The following is a 15,884-nucleotide window of genomic DNA, read 5'->3' on the forward strand; positions in this document are numbered from 1 at the left end:
CACGTTTTAAAATTCTAAAGGTAGGAGTGACATTCTTAGATGTTCTATGTACACCCTTATCATATGATCTTTGTTTATACGACAATTGATAAAGACCAAGTTTTTAATGGCGTTTTCTCTCTCGTTCTCTTTCTACCTTTCTCTCTCTCAGACGCACAGGGGTTCATCATTTAAACTTCTACATACCAGGAGAGTATTCTTCGATGTTCTCTTATACTATTTGATACGATCTTTTGTTTATATGATATTGAGAAAGATCAAGTTTTTTAAATATTACTCTCTTTCTCTTTCATAGACGTACAAGGGGTTCATGATTTAAACTTCTATAGATAGGGGTATTATTCGATATTCCATGTATATCTTTTTGGTACGATCTTTGCTTAAGGGTATATATATATACTGGATATTGTTTTATTTTTTTTTCCCATTTCAATAAAAACAACATCTCTCTGGTTTTTTTTTTTATTTTCTCCTACTATCGGTGTGGTTGTTATTATGTATTGCAAAAAATTGTTGTCATTGCTTGGACTGTTTGTGTTTGCTTTTCACGTTTGCACTGCTGCGGTTCCTGTTCAAGAATTAATTGACAGTGGTGGTCAGAAAATAAGTCAAGATGGTGAATGCTTCAGCTTCTACTCTCCAGAAAACGACAAATGGTTAATAGCAGACTCAAAAGGATGGTTACAATTTTCATCTCTTGGGGCATCAACGTTTCAATTTAAAACTATAAATAACAATACAGAAACCTCATTGGGATGTAGATTGACTCTATTAAAATACAAAGGTGCTTGGAAAACAATCAAGAATCAAAGGCAGCCTGGTGGTGGCGATTACTCATCATTGTGGAGTTACGAAGGGGTCTTAACAACAACTTATCATGCATCAAGAATAAGTGAATTTGTATGGAATGACCAGAGGCATTTCCTTTTAGATGCAGGCTTTAATTCAGAACAAGGATATGGCGCTGTAGGTCCTTATGCAACGTACCTTGATAAAAATTCTAATTGGTTAGTGGGAAAAGAAGTAGCAACTAGAGGAGGTAGAGCACTATTTTATATTTTTAAACAGAACGATTGCTCGCCTACCAACTTTTATCCACAAAAGGCACCATTAAAAAATGATGTAGCATCTAAGCCTATGAGTGGAACGTGCAACAAGTGAATATTAATTTTTGAATATATAAATAATATGAAATAAAAACCTTTGTCTTTCTCTCTCTCTTTCTTTCTCCTACTTCTCTTTCATTATTAACTGCTTTACTATTACGCTTGATTACTGGAAGGAGCGGTACGCTATGTCTACAGAAAAGGAAAGTGTTGATAGCATGGAAACTGAAAATTAGTTGGGTTCAAGAGTGTGTTCAAAATGTAAGACTGGTTCATATGCTAAGATTCATCGCTCCATCTTCATTAGAGATCCACTGTAATCGGAATAGTCAGTTCAATGAATATTACTACTAGTAAGATCTGTTCCAGTAAGGTCATCATGATGTGTCTATAATGTTTGGAGGGATCATTGACATGCATAAATAACAGATGTCTAAGAACAAGGGAATGTTGTCAAGGTTCAGCAATGAAATAGATTAAACCCGCTACTATGTGATGAAAACTAACAAGCAGCAGTTTATTATAAATACTTTAAAATTAAAATAAAGATCTCTTCTACTTTCTCTTTCCCTATTCAACTATTAAGGAACATCGGTATATGGATTTTAAACAATATCAATGTTAGCAAAAATTCAATTTAGTGTATTTCTATTTTAACGACGCATATAATTAGAAACTTTTTTTTCTAAGGGTATCTAGCCTACATTGTTGTGTAACGTGGATGCTAACTCTGACGCTTCTGGTCATTTAAAAATTTTCCTTTTTCTTTTTCTCTTATCCTTTTTTTTCTTTTTCTTTTTTCTTTTTTAATATTATAGGGATACTGTTCTATGTGTTTATATATAGAGAGAATTTCAAACAAGAGGGTAAGATACAAGCTTGTTAAGCATAAAACTGATAGCCAGCAAGGTCAAAAAAGGCTCATAACGTATCAAGATCATCCTAAATTCATTATTGATTTTATACAAACACTTGATTTTACACCTATTGACACAGATGAATGGATTTATATAGAATCTTCTCAAGGAAGCACTGTTCTAAGCTGTTTTGATTAAAACCTACGATTAAGGAGTAATTTGAAATGCAAATTACTTTGTTTTTTATGTTGATGTAGCATATATAGTTAGTTACAAATATATATGTATGAATACGGATGAACGATTTTTTTTAAAAAAATCATTGAATTCTTATCGACATTTTAATGAAGTCGTTATTTTCGTACAGAAAAAAAAAGTCAATTCTTATCGAAATGAAACCTTGTCGTATCATGAAACAAAAGTCGTTAAATAAATACCAATTACCTAAAAGAGACTACTGTGTTCAGTAACTGTGGAATTGGTGTAGATATATGGTTAAAAAAATAAAAAAAGAGACGAGAACAAGTCTGTGAGATTTCTTTTTATCTTTAAAAAATGGTTAATAAAAGAGACAAAGTATCTATAAAAAAAGTTCTGTTGGTCTTATATGTAAGTACGTAGTGAGTGATACGTCATACTGGTATGATTACACCATATTTAAGATTGGTGACCAAGTTTTATTTTCTTGTCTTTTTATTTTAGTTTGCAATACTGTTATACAGAGAGTATAATTTTATTAGTATTTTATTTTTTTATTGATGTGATGAATCATCATATGTGTAGTGATTCATTATGTTAGTTGCCCTGGAACGTTTATACATTGATGTATATCTTTCTTGATAGTATCAAAAGATCATGAGCATGCTAACTTTCAAAGTCCGTATTTTTATTTTTTTTTATTTTTTAGATATGCGATAATTTTTATTTTCTTTTCTTTCTTTCCTTTCTTTATAACAATTTTAGTTATAGTATACCAATTAGTAGTCTTTAGTAGTTATATTCTTATTTAATAAACCATTTATTTTTATTCCAACTACTTTGTTACACGTCAATGTAATTGATTCCATTTTACGATGTATTTTTTATTCTTTATTTGTGAATTGCATTCTTTAGTTTTATTTTACGCATATGGTTACGAAATACGCTGATACGACAATTTGGTCTGATGAAACGAAGATCAATCGGTTTGGTTCGGATGGCCGCCACTACGCTTGGAAAAGGGTAGATGAACAGCTTCAACCTAAGCATGTTAAGCAGACGGTTAAGCATGGTGGTGGTAGTATCAAGATCTGGGGGTGTATCACGATGGATGGACCTGGTTATATGGCCAAAATTGATACTATATTGGATAAGGAGCTCTACCTGGCCATCTTGCAAGGTGAATTGGTTGAAACCTTTAAATGGTATGGCTTGGATCCTAGCAAAGTCATCTTCCAGCAAGATAATGATTGCCGACTGGTTAGCAAAAGATGGCCGTTTTGGTCGTTCAAAGATGTGTAGGGTTGGTGCCGCGACTGTCCGGATGAGAAGTTTATGGGTGCTCAAAGAGGAACATCGACGTAAGTGACCTGACTGTAATATTTATCTTTACGACAATAATCTCCCTATTTTTTTTTTTTTTAGGTGATGCTTTGAACAAAGTCTTTAATACACCCTCCTACAGGAAAAAGGTGCGCGAGACAAGTGATAACTAGCTTACAGTTGGGTATTGTCGCAAATCAAAATGCAACGTCTCACAAGAACAACGAGTAAAACTGATCCAACGCATGGTGGAAATCCTGAAATTGAAATGTCTTTGTAAAAAGGTGTATGTATCTCCCATTTGCTCTGCCAGCTCACTCTTGCTTGAGCGTGATTTCAGCAACAATACTGCAACTGTGATGGACAAAATTAAGTACAAAGATGGTCATTTTCAAGGTAAATCATCAAAAGACAGGGTGCTGCCTTCATAACTCATAAAAAATTCCTAGACTTTGTCATGCATGGCAACCCTTCCTATTACCAACGGTACACAGATATGGAATCAGATCTAGTCGAGACTGAGGACAAAGTGATGCTCAACACCCGCACACAAGTCGTTGACTACATGAATCAAGTATATCTTTCGAACGCACCACCTGTGTGGTAATTCAACACATAAAGATTTTAAATTAGAGTTTAGAATATTGATAATCTGATAGTTTATTTATAAAGAGTTTTTTATAGGATTCGTTCCTTTTCCTCTTTAACTAAGTTTTATTAATAAAATTCTTACGTTTCGTCTCGTTCTTATTCAGACTTCACAAATACTACATACTCCTCGTCCGGTGAATGTAGCAAGAACTTCCAAGCAATTCCTCCTCTTTATTCATCTTCGTCGTATTTTCCATCTTTTGTGTCAAGAGACTATCCAATGTTTGCGACCATAACTTTCTCTATCTGTAAAGAATTTGGTGGTTGAAAGCTTTGTTATATCATCGGTATGTCAAAACAGATTAGGGACCAAATATTACAAAGTAAGTTGATTTTATCTTATTATTATCCTTTAATTTCATCAGCAGACTACTGACGTACGCTTCTTTTTTTGTTAGACCAACGGGAATCGCAAACAAGAATGTTACAAGATGGTGCCTTGTATGAAGAATTAATTATGAACAAGACTTTGCTCCTTTTCATACATACTTTGAAAAAAATATTTGATACGCAAGGAAAGTGTTACTGTCGAAAGCTTTCTACGTAAGTATCTAATGACATTCATTCAACATTTTGCACGGGAACTGACGTATTTTTTATTATAGGATACTCTTGTACTTATCTTTTTTATCTTTATTTTATACATTATATATATATTATTCTGTTCATATTATTTTTTGATATATCTTCAATAAAACATTGTTTAGCAAGTTTTTTTTTATGATTGAATTATTCAATTATCCATCCATTCAGCTTTTTGATAAGGAAATAACATATAGATGGTATTGGTGGTTTATTATTTGAAAATTAAGGGTTTCTGTTATATCTGATTAGATGTAATATATATTTGGGTCATGATATGCTATTATATTGGATTTGATATAAAACGTCAAAATATTTATATTATATTTCTTATATTGGGACAATGATCTTTTTACTATACTCCATCATGCTGCTTATTCTGTAAAAACGCTACCTGTGCGCCATACTATTTCAATGTCCGGTCCCGTGAGCATGGCATTGCCAGAACAAAAAAGGAGAAGGGGAAAGTCTTTTTTTTTTCTATAACTTGTTACATTCTCGTTAATTTGACTACTTCATCCTTCTTCATATATGCTCTCGTGAGCATGGCATTTCACATGTTGTCAGAACAAAAAGGAGAAGGGGAAAGTCTTTTTTTTTTATTCTTTCTCTTCTCTATCTTATTCTTTTTTTTCTATAACTTGTTACATTATCGTTAATTTGACTACTCCATTCTCCTTCATACATCTCTTTTTTTGTATTAATCTCTCTCCCAGGAAGTTCTGTTACCATTAGTTGATTCCCACTATTTTACCTCTATCGATCTTTCTATGGAATGGATCCTGACGCGTTAAAACGAAGCAACCCAAGTTTACTCTACGAAAAATGTCATTTTTTTATTCAGCGTACATTCGAAAATCGTTTGGTGAAAGCAATGTGGACGCACAAGAGAGCTTATGGTGTGAACACAACAACTCCTAAGAACACATTTATCGCCAGTTTATTAGCTATTGAAAAAAGCAAAAAGTCTCTGCACAATCTATATATCGATGCAGCCAATGAATGGGGACAATTAGAAGGCAAAAAGAGCACTGATGGTATGTAGCACAGAAATGCGAAAGAAGACTTAATTTCTGTACATATTTGCTAACATGATTCTTCTCTTTTTGCTGCCTCTCTACCATAGATTCAAGAATGATGCCCATTACAAATATCAAGATGAAAGAATACTGCGACAGTCTCTATGTTCCGACTGTTCTCTCGTACCGATCGTTTGTGGATGATAATGTAAATAGAATCTACGATTCCCTATACGAATCTTCCTCTTCACCAACAACACCTATACCATTTTCTTCATCATCTTCATCATCATCATCATCAACAACACCTATACCATCTTCCTCTTTATCATCATCATCATCATCATCATCATCATCATCATCTACTCCTCTACAAAAAGCGAAAGGGAGAAAAAAAATGGAAACTGGAGAAAACATAAAAATGATCACGGTGGCTACAAAAAATATAATGAAGGCGACCTTATCAAAACCAATTCAAAGTCTTTCAAAGGGCGGTATCTGATGTGATTATTGAAGTTTCGTTTTTAGTGCAGCTTCTTCTACAAGCATTCTTGGACAGGTATGATTCAATATGTTTTTTCCGCCTCTGTGTGATTGTACTAAGTAGTGTTGGTATTATTTTTATTCTTTCTTGTAGTCATTCCTCCGAGATAAGAATTGAAGACATAGTTCCTTTAGGCAAAATACGTCAAGACTTCAATCAGCCCTTGAGTGTTCCTCCTGTCTCCCTAAAGCAAGAATTGCTAGCATCCCGCGTAAAACCAGCAAGTCAACGCCATCTATATGACTTTCTTTCTGCTGATCATCTGAGCCACCTTCTTTCAAAATTCTTTGGTCGCGTACAAGTACCTCCTTCAACATCATCACCAACATCATCATCATCGGTAGCACCGTCATCATCAGCCACATCATCTCAAGATCCTTGGATCCAAAACCTGGAGTCATTACATCTAAACTTAACTACAATTACCAACGAATTAAAATACGCAGCAAAACCATACATGGAAATTATGGCCACAAACGCGTTACGTACGTCCTTGGAAAGGCATTGTTAGTTCTCCTTCGTTTGCATTTGGCTCCTGCCCGGGAAGAACGGTATCATATGAAACTGAAGAGGTAAAGAAAAAAAAAAAAAAAAAAAAAAAAAAAAAAAAAAAAAAAAAGAGAAACGGTCAAATATCTATCATGAATGTCTTCTAAATTTGATTTTGCTTTGGTTTTAGAAAATCAAGTGAATATAGTCATGAATCGGAACGAAGTATAAACAGACATTTGGAAACAAAGAAGATCCTGAAGCAACGTTTGTGGAGACACAAGAAAAGACTGAGAAAATTAGAATCAAGGACCCCACTACCAGAAAATCATGATGCCCGGCGACGACAAGAAACATATATCATCAACAAATTGAAAGAAGAATTGCTCAGCAGTGCGACAACAGAAGCTATGGACCTGCAAATCGACAATAATGAAGATGATGACGACGATGATTTTGATGCTATTGCCAGTCTAAATCCGTACACAGATGAAATTGATGAAGTCATTGCTTCTAGAGATGATATTGAAGAAGAAACAACTGTTACCACTGGTTTTAAGGAACATTCAAATGCTCAACTACTCAGAATAGCTTCCTATCTCAAATCTGTTTTACTGAATCCTCGTCCTGAAGTAATAGTCAACGAAACTTTTATTCAAGAAAAATTCTCTGGTCTACAACTCTCGGAAGCAGCCTCAGTTATGAAAATTTACATCTTCTTCAAAAACTTTGTTCTTCCCAACATTGGCGATATAGGAGTCGATTCGCATATTCTTCCTGGTGTGTTTATTATTCTTGCGTGCAATGGTATCCTGCGCTCTAGGGGATATTCACATTTCTGTCGAAAGGTTTTACCGGAGACAAAGCCATCAACATGACATGCACTGACGTTAGACACGACATCCTTATATCACGCGCTGAAATCATCTCTGTTTAACAATATGAAGGTCAATACAAGTACCGGTCTCCTAATCAACAGTGAAATGAAAGCCAAGGCAAATCCAAGCGAAGTCTTCGATGCTTGTTTCAATATCCAGGAAATTCAAAAGGCGTGCAGCGACAGGAATTGCAGATTCGACAACAGATTAATGATCACTTCCTTCGGTATAGTGCGTCTACAGGCCATTGGGCAATCAGGAAGTACCGCGAAGTCAGCAGTATTACCATCGAGTTCTAGCCATCAACGCAAGAAACGAAAGCTAGACTCAAGTGGATATGATGTCAAAATGAAGGAACTGAACAACCAAGCAGCATCGGCAAGAAAAAGAATCAGTGAAATCCGAAGAAATGCAGCAACCCTTCGACAAGCTATCAAAGCAAGCAAAGTTCAACTGAAACAATGTGAATCAAGTGAGCGACAAAGTTTAATTGAGGAGCAAAAACAATTAAAACGTGAACGGGACGAACACTATATGGAATTAGTTGAAAAATTAACGCTGTTGTCAAAAACAAAGAAAGAAAAATCGGCGATCTACCAATTTTGCTTCGGGGATAACAAAAACGTGCCTGTATTATCATCAACAAGCTCGATAACACCTTCGTCGTCATCATCAGTAATAGTAACAGCATCAACATCGGCATCAGCAGTAACAAAACCAGTTACTTACTACGGTGTGGATCCTGGAGTGGTAACCATGGCGAAAGCAGTAAAGATGACCAAACACCAAGCAGGGTCATTTCTATTATTATCAAACAAGTATCAACCGCTGGAGGACCTGCTAGATGAAGATAGGGATGCCAGAAGATCCTTACTAAATGTCAATGCAGTGAAAGTCAACGCCAAAGACATAAACAACAAATCAAGAAATAAATACTACCAATGGCAACTCAACAAAAGAAAAAGCTGAACAATCATAATTCGTCAACAAGGGATAGTGTTTTGAAAATTGAGGAAAAACTAGGGGGAGCTACTCAAAGACGTTATATGGAAGCTGTAAATCAAGATATTATCATTAACGAACATTCGTATAGGACCTCCGTGCGACAAGCCCTCATAAAATTTTACCATGACTCAACATTCATCAAAAAACAGAAAAGGAGCCGTAAGTAGATTTCAAGACAAATCGTACGCAGTAGCAGCAAGAAAACTTATCAAAGAAAGAGAAAACGACTTGAATTACGTAAGTTGCAGAACAAGTGACATGTAAAAGCCGATACTAATCCACATATTCAGAAACCGAGGCTCAAGTAATTCGTTTTATAAATGAAGTATACCAAATGGAAGATCTGAACAACGACATTGTTTATCAAAAAAAATCAATATCAACAAAATCTATTCATGAAGTGATCAACTGTCACACGACCCTCTTCAACAACAAATCAAACCTTTCGTTTGATAGATGGTGCAGTAAATCTCGTTTATCATTTATGCAAGCAAAAGAAACGCGAAATAGTCAAATACGTGTGTGGTAATTCAACACATAAATATTTTAAATTAGAGTTTAGAAATATTGATAATCCGATAGTGGAGATCAGATTACAGAGTAATCTGATAGTTTATTTATAAAAAGAGTTTTTTATAGGATTCGTTCCTTTTTCTCTTTAACTAAGTTTTATTAATAAAATTCTTACGTTTTGTCTCGTCCTTGTTTAAGACTTATACAAATACAACAATCCAGATCACACATATAAATTCACCCTAGTTTTTTAAAACATTCATAAGTATTTTCTTCTAATAAAACTACCAGCAAGAATCTCATTTATTTTATTTCGTCTTTAAAAGACCAATTAGTATCACAACACTACCAACCATTTCACCGTATCTCTGATTTGTCTCTTTTATTATATTTATATTATTTTATCCGATCAACTGTTCTAAGGGACAGTACGCGTTTATGCTTTCCAACACGATATTTTCCCAATTAGTGCCTCAAGTATAATATCTTTCAGGATGGCAGATTTGTTTCGTAAGCGTTGCTATTAGTTTAGTCCAACAAAGACTGAATACAGAGAAAACGCCATGAAACTACGTTGAGGCATGATCTAGCTCGAGAAATATACATTGTGCTATATACAACTTTCTTTTCAGGATCGGCAGGGATACATCAGCAAAGGAAATTGAGAAGCCCCTTGTTAGCCAATCCTTGGATGTCTTGAATTCAGGGGAGGTAGATCAGGAAGATCTTTTTCGTCCTGTCCTAGCATTGCCATTTTCGGAATGACCCTATCAGTTGTTTTATGTGGCGCAACGTGGAGATAAAAGTACAATCTTTTTGTTTTAAGGGGTCTCTTCTTTTTAGGAGGGCTTTGAAAGGGAAACTTCTCCATCGTTATTACAATAAAAAACAACATTCAGCATTATGAATACCAAGCATTATGAATACATTGCCATTGTCGTTTGTTCGTTGACAATATTGTATTGTGTAGCAGAGGGGATCATTTCTGTCACATTTGGCTCTGAATCGGACTCGTCTAGTCTTTTATTCCTTGGAATCGACTCATTAGTTGAAGTTGTATCAGCAAGCTTAGTGTTATGGAGAATGGCAAGTACCAATGTAACGTCGAAACGGGACAAGTTTGCTACTCTAGGAATAGGGATCATGTTTCTTTTGTTAACCATTGGAACAATTGTTGTTAGTTGTATGAATTTATCTAAAATGGCACATCCTGAAAGCACTCTTCCGGGAATCATTATCTCGAGTGTGAGCATTGTTGTAATGGCAATTCTCTGGTTGACAAAAAGGTGGCTAGCTAAACGGCTAAATTCATCCACATTGGAAAGCGAAGCCAAGTGTTCTTTCGCGTGTCTTAGGATAACATGCGTGTTGTTCGTTGGAAGCATGATATTTTATTTCTGGAAAGGTGGGTGGTGGGTGGATTCAGCCGCTGCACTTGTGTTAGCATTGTTTTTTGGTTGGGAATCCTATGAAATGATATCATGGGCTTTATCTAAGAAGTTTGATGGAGGCTGTTCTTGTTCAAAAAAATGAAATAAAAACATCATTCGGACGATGCATGTATGAATATTGATTTGGTTAGGTTTCATAAGGCGGTAATTTGCGCAAGACATATATCAACACCAAATAAGATCTCTAGATCATTTTTTATTGAAAACCAGTAAGTCTAGTGCTCGGAAAAATTACCACCTGAACAGTGAATTAAGGAAAAGCGTCTATCCTTATTGCAAGGAAGAGCTGAGTCCATTGTAACTGGTGGTGGTAGATCCAGAGCAAAGATACGATTAGTGGAATTACCTTTATGTAGAATTGGTGTAGGTTGTGGCAAAACTAAAAAAAGAGACGAGAGCAAGTCTGCGAAAGATTTCTTTTTATTTGAAGAAGTATATATATACGTGGTGAGCAATACGTGATACTAATATCATCACATCATATTTAAGATTGGTGACCAAATTTATACTTCGTTCAAGAACCTTATGTCAAGAATCATGCAGCGACTCTGAGTTTTATTTATTTACTTCCTCTTCTTTTGTCCTTTTTGTTCCCTTCTGTTTTTTTTTTGTTTTTTTTCCCACCTTCTCTTTTCTTCTTCTTTTGTTCTCCTTCATCACAACCTTGATACGATAGTTTAGATATAAATACGTTATTTTATTTCTACGAAAACTGATTGACAACCATTCGTAATAAAGCAGTGGGGATTTATGTCACGAACTACTGCTGTAGGGAATAGAAATCTTGTCAGAAGCTGGTTCCAATTTGAGGGCGCGTAAAAGAGGAACATAGCCTGTCATTCATGGTGACCATCGAGTTGCAATCGTTATTGGCGGAAGTCTTCGTAGTTGTTTGGTCAGATGTTGCAGATGAGGCATACCAGCCAATCTTTTGCCATATGTTTCGGGGGGTCATGAAGAAAGAAATCACTGAATTGTATCCGTTTGCAATAGGAGGATTCCAGGTACTTTTCGAGAATCTGGGTTATGCAATCACTGGTATATTTCTACTACATTACATACATCGTTCACTCACCATTTTTTTTTTTTCGCTTGAACGCAAAATAGGGGGGACACAATATCGAAGGCTGACGTACCCACCGCGTCCAGAATGGACCTGAGAATTCTCTGTAAGAACATGGTGCCTGGCACGGACATTGTGGAAGCTGAATTTGGCAGGTGTATTACAACGAAAAAGTATTATACTGATAAGAAAAGGACAGTAATCAATGGAAAATCACAAATAAACGACATGATAAAACACTCTCAGGGTGATGATCTTCTCAACGTCAAGGTTTGTCTTTTTCAAGTATTAGGTATGTAGTTTTCCCTCTGATTTACCCAAACGTCGTATCTAGATCATAAACGTCGTGTAATTCAGGTATCTTAGCTTCCTGTCATTTAAGGTCTCATTCAATTTTACTCAAATAGAAACACTACCAACAGTCTCATCGTATTCTCGATCTGTCGTATATTATCCTTTTCTCCACAACTTTTTTTTATTAGTGAACACTCATGTTTTTAAATAAAGAAATGATTTCATGTACGAGCATAACAGTAGTGTTTCTAGTGGGAAAATGAATTGCCAAAGGATGCGACGTATCGTTTGAATCCAACTGCTGAGGGATCTGCTTTTGCTTTTTGGTCCTGATTACTGTTGACCATAGTTGCTTGCTACTGTCTTATTCCTTTATCGTGCTCTGTTTCATATCAATAACCACCCGACATCATCACTGAATCGAGTTCATTCGTTTTTCCCATTTTAATGCTGTGAGTATATAAATGTGTGAACTAAGTTGTTATCTTCATTTAACAAGCTATTAATTCGCTTGCCTTTCTATGCCTTTTTTGCTGTCAGAGAACCAACTGACTAATATATACCTCTTCCTAATGTAAGGAGATGTCAGGAATAACATTGTAGGAGAAAGGAAGGAAAATGAGAAAAGAAGGATTATTTATTCTCACTTACATGGGTTACTTTGGCAACGGGAAAAGCAATTTTATTGGTTAATTTCACTTGGGGTGAAAGTTGGCAAACAATTGAAAGTCAGCACAAAATCAAAAGGATCTCGGACGGTAGTTTATTGTCCAATCATATTGAGGCGGGAAAAAACTGGCCAATCAGAAGACGGCATTTGGATTTTGTGTTGAAACGTTGCCCAATCATAATGCTTAAAAGTACGGCAATATACTGACCAATCACAAGAAGGCGGCAAAAGCTGACCAATCAGAACGCTTTGTCCAGTGCTAGTAAAATTTTACGTGGTGCATCGGTTTCTGCAGAATTTATTTTTCTTTTTTTTTTTTGTAGGGAAAAGACTTGTTTTATTCAAAGGCCGTGTGGGAGTTTCTCTCCTGATTTACAAATTAAAACAAATATTCTAGGGGGGCGCTCTACTGTTTTCTTTTTGTTTTATATATTCTAACTAGGTTGGTTAGTTAGTTAATATTCGGTTTTGAATGCGGGGAGAAGGAAAGTCAATGAACGATATATCCTGCCACCGAACGACGAGACATCAGATAGTCTTTAGGAATATTGTACGAGCCAAGTGTTTGTCCCATGTTTGTTTTTCGAATGTGCAACGCCAGTGATAGGTCCATATAGTAGCGAGTACCCGTCCTATCCACGATAGAGTATTCATATTAGAGAATGAAGGTTCTATGATGAGATTCCAAATTTGACCTTGGCTTGGAGGAAATGATGGACCTGACCATGTATCGTTCCAGATGTGATCTTTCGCGGTGCACCCAAGGAAAAAGTGGTAGACATCTTCTATTGCAAGGTCACAAAAAGAACACATTGGTGACTCGTGAACCGTTGGCATGAAACGATGTAATTTTTCTTTTGTAGATATTGTCCCATGTAGTAGGCGCCACCATACCGTTGTTGCCCGATGAGGAATACGAACATGCCAGAAAGATCGCCATATCTTTGTTGATATTCGCCATCCCAAAGGAATTTGTAATGGAGGGTGAGGTGGCGAGATGAACCATTGGTACTGGGGATGGAAATATTGTCGTAACGCTCGCGGAGATGCTGTTTCAACTGTTGTTGTTGCTTTGCCAGGGAGAATGATCATCCAGTTGTCACTTGCCTGTGGATCAGTACCAAACGCTGGCGGTAGAGGAGGTAAAGATGCTATGAGCTTTCCTAAGGAAGTAATCATATTAAATCCTTTGGTTAACATTTTGATCTTCCTGTAGTTGGTAAACACTTCGTGGCTTGATTCGATTCCAATGTAATATCGAAAAAGGTCTAGCACAATTGGTGTACAGAAATCATGCGATTGGAGGGGTCGAAGAAGTCTTTGTAGGTAGAGTAGCTGTAACGCCAATTGTTGATGATAAAGATTAACAATACCTAGTCCACCATATTTCTTCTGTAGGCACGCTGTATCCATGGACGGAGCAGGCCAGAAAGGATAGATGAATTTGCGAATTTCTGTTTGTACCTGTTGTAACCATTTGGGAGGGACTGATACTACGCGCAATATATGCCATAACCGTGACAATAGCATGGAATTAGCAACCAAACTAGATCCTCGTACTGATAAATGACGCCCTCGAAAATGATTGATGTGTCTAACTAGTTGAAGGTATAAGTTATCAAGGAAGCTGTCAAGTTGGTGTGTCGACGTGTATATCGGATAGCCCAAATACGTGATGGCATTGTCACTGTCATTATCGTGCCATATGATTTGCGAAGAACGGCAAGTGGTTATCCAATCGTCGTGTGCGGTTCCTGAAAGCGAGGTAATATATGTTTTCTGGAGGTTGACTTTTGAATTGGATGCTTGATTGTATAAATCGAATAATTTTAACGCTTCTGTCCACTCATTAGTATCATTAAAGAAGATAAGTAAGTCATCTGCGTATGCCAGGAGCTTGATGGAGCTTGATACCTTTTGTGCGATTGCTGGAGTCTTGATCATATGTCGTTGTCTGCCAATAGGAATCACTTGAGGATGGTCAAGACTGATACCACGAATGATGGGGGAAGTTTCAATTAATCGTAGAAAAGGTTCAAAAGCTAAGTTGAAAAGCAGAGGGGACAGTGGGTCTCCTTGCCTTAATCCTCGCCGTTGGTAAAAAGGTGCACCATTCCAGCCATTGATGGATAAAGAGATCGCCGTGTCAAAGAAAAGGTGCTGCAATGTCTTGACCAAAACCATTGGTAGACCAAAGTGTAACAGTGTCCGTGTTAAATATTCTGGATGTATTCGATCATATGCTTTCTCTTGATCAAAACAAGCAGCCACTGCTGGAATATCTTCTTGATTGTTGATGCGTTGATAGTGTTGCATAACGGCTTGTAATACCCATCCGTTATCTGAAATCAATCGTCCAGGCAGGAATCCGGTTTGATAAGGATTGATTATATCTGGTAGATAACTATTCAGGCGGTTTGCAAGTAACTTGGTGAATAACTTGGCATCGGTGTTTATCAACGATAAGGGTCGCCAATTTTGAAGAAGTTCAGGATCTCCTTTTTTAAAAAGTAGGATCATTCTTGTCATCATCCACGAGGAAGGGATACTGCCTTGCATGGCTTCGTCGATTACCTGGCAAAACAACTTTTTGGCATCCAAAGAAATAGAGAACACCAGTTTGTACACTTCAAAAGGTAATCCATCCAAGCCAGGACTTTTGCCAAGTGGTGCGAATTTAATCAGATCGTCCAACTCTGTTACTGTGATAGGTCTGATTAGTCGATCTGCACTAGTTCTTTCGAGTCGACATTGTGCTGGGATAGCATCCAATAGTTGGTCAATAGCTGAATGATTCACAGGTGATGGTGTATAAAGTTGTTTGTAAAAGGATCTAGCTTCATGGAGGATCTCGCTATTGCAGTTGGTGGACTGTCCAGTATGGGAGGACTTGATAGATAGAATGGTCTGTTGTATCGTACGTTGTTTGATCACCCTGTAGAAGTACTTGTTGTTTCGTTCACCTTTTTCTCGCCATCTTGTAGCTGATCGTAATAGTAGTTGTGCTGTTTGACGGTCAATATGCTCTTCCAAATCTTTCTCTATGTGTTGTAACCGGTGTTGCAAATTGGTGGATGAGGAAGATAGTGAGTTGTTGGATCTATTAGACAAGTTGGCCATAATGTCTGCCCGTTCACTTTCAAGTATACGGATTTTGGATTTTGTTGCACTTTGAGAATGGAGGCTGAAGTCTTTGGCTGATAGTTGTACCATGGTTTTTAGGGATTCCCATTTTGTAATT

At 36.5% G+C, this 15,884-nt stretch overlaps 5 protein-coding genes across 5 annotated transcripts; all 5 read left to right on the forward strand.

The window, feature by feature from the left end:
• Positions 1 to 136: 136 nt before the first annotated feature.
• On the forward strand, positions 137 to 1,220 carry BX664DRAFT_330471 (uncharacterized protein). Its single transcript, XM_051544978.1, has one exon. The coding sequence runs from the start codon at positions 496 to 498 to the stop codon at positions 1,159 to 1,161; it is 666 nt and encodes a 221-aa protein (XP_051402192.1). The 5' UTR covers positions 137 to 495; the 3' UTR covers positions 1,162 to 1,220.
• A 1,836-nt stretch (positions 1,221 to 3,056) lies between these two features.
• On the forward strand, positions 3,057 to 4,590 carry BX664DRAFT_385119 (uncharacterized protein; the record flags this gene model as incomplete). The annotated part of the gene is made up of 6 exons (XM_051549224.1): positions 3,057 to 3,522; positions 3,587 to 3,646; positions 3,704 to 3,880; positions 3,934 to 4,058; positions 4,390 to 4,458; positions 4,534 to 4,590. Exons 1-6 carry the CDS (start codon positions 3,189 to 3,191, stop codon positions 4,588 to 4,590), a joined length of 822 nt encoding a protein of 273 aa, XP_051402193.1. The 5' UTR covers positions 3,057 to 3,188.
• Positions 4,591 to 5,217: 627 nt separating this feature from the next.
• On the forward strand, positions 5,218 to 6,539 carry BX664DRAFT_113540 (uncharacterized protein). The gene is made up of 3 exons (XM_051539723.1): positions 5,218 to 5,754; positions 5,844 to 6,295; positions 6,374 to 6,539. The coding sequence occupies exons 1-2, from the start codon at positions 5,493 to 5,495 to the stop codon at positions 6,236 to 6,238; spliced, it is 657 nt and encodes a 218-aa protein (XP_051402194.1). The 5' UTR covers positions 5,218 to 5,492; the 3' UTR covers positions 6,239 to 6,295; positions 6,374 to 6,539.
• An 879-nt stretch (positions 6,540 to 7,418) lies between these two features.
• BX664DRAFT_113542 (uncharacterized protein) lies at positions 7,419 to 8,775 on the forward strand. Its single transcript, XM_051539724.1, has one exon. It carries the CDS (start codon positions 7,711 to 7,713, stop codon positions 8,614 to 8,616), a length of 906 nt encoding a protein of 301 aa, XP_051402195.1. The 5' UTR covers positions 7,419 to 7,710; the 3' UTR covers positions 8,617 to 8,775.
• Positions 8,776 to 10,007: 1,232 nt separating this feature from the next.
• BX664DRAFT_330479 (Co/Zn/Cd cation transporter-like protein) lies at positions 10,008 to 10,719 on the forward strand. The gene has a single exon (XM_051544979.1). It carries the CDS (start codon positions 10,069 to 10,071, stop codon positions 10,696 to 10,698), a length of 630 nt encoding a protein of 209 aa, XP_051402196.1. The 5' UTR covers positions 10,008 to 10,068; the 3' UTR covers positions 10,699 to 10,719.
• Positions 10,720 to 15,884: the final 5,165 nt, after the last annotated feature.

This window comes from Halteromyces radiatus (assembly GCF_025201355.1).
Source record: "Halteromyces radiatus strain CBS 162.75 chromosome Unknown BX664scaffold_3, whole genome shotgun sequence".
Classification (NCBI taxonomy): domain Eukaryota; kingdom Fungi; phylum Mucoromycota; class Mucoromycetes; order Mucorales; family Cunninghamellaceae; genus Halteromyces; species Halteromyces radiatus.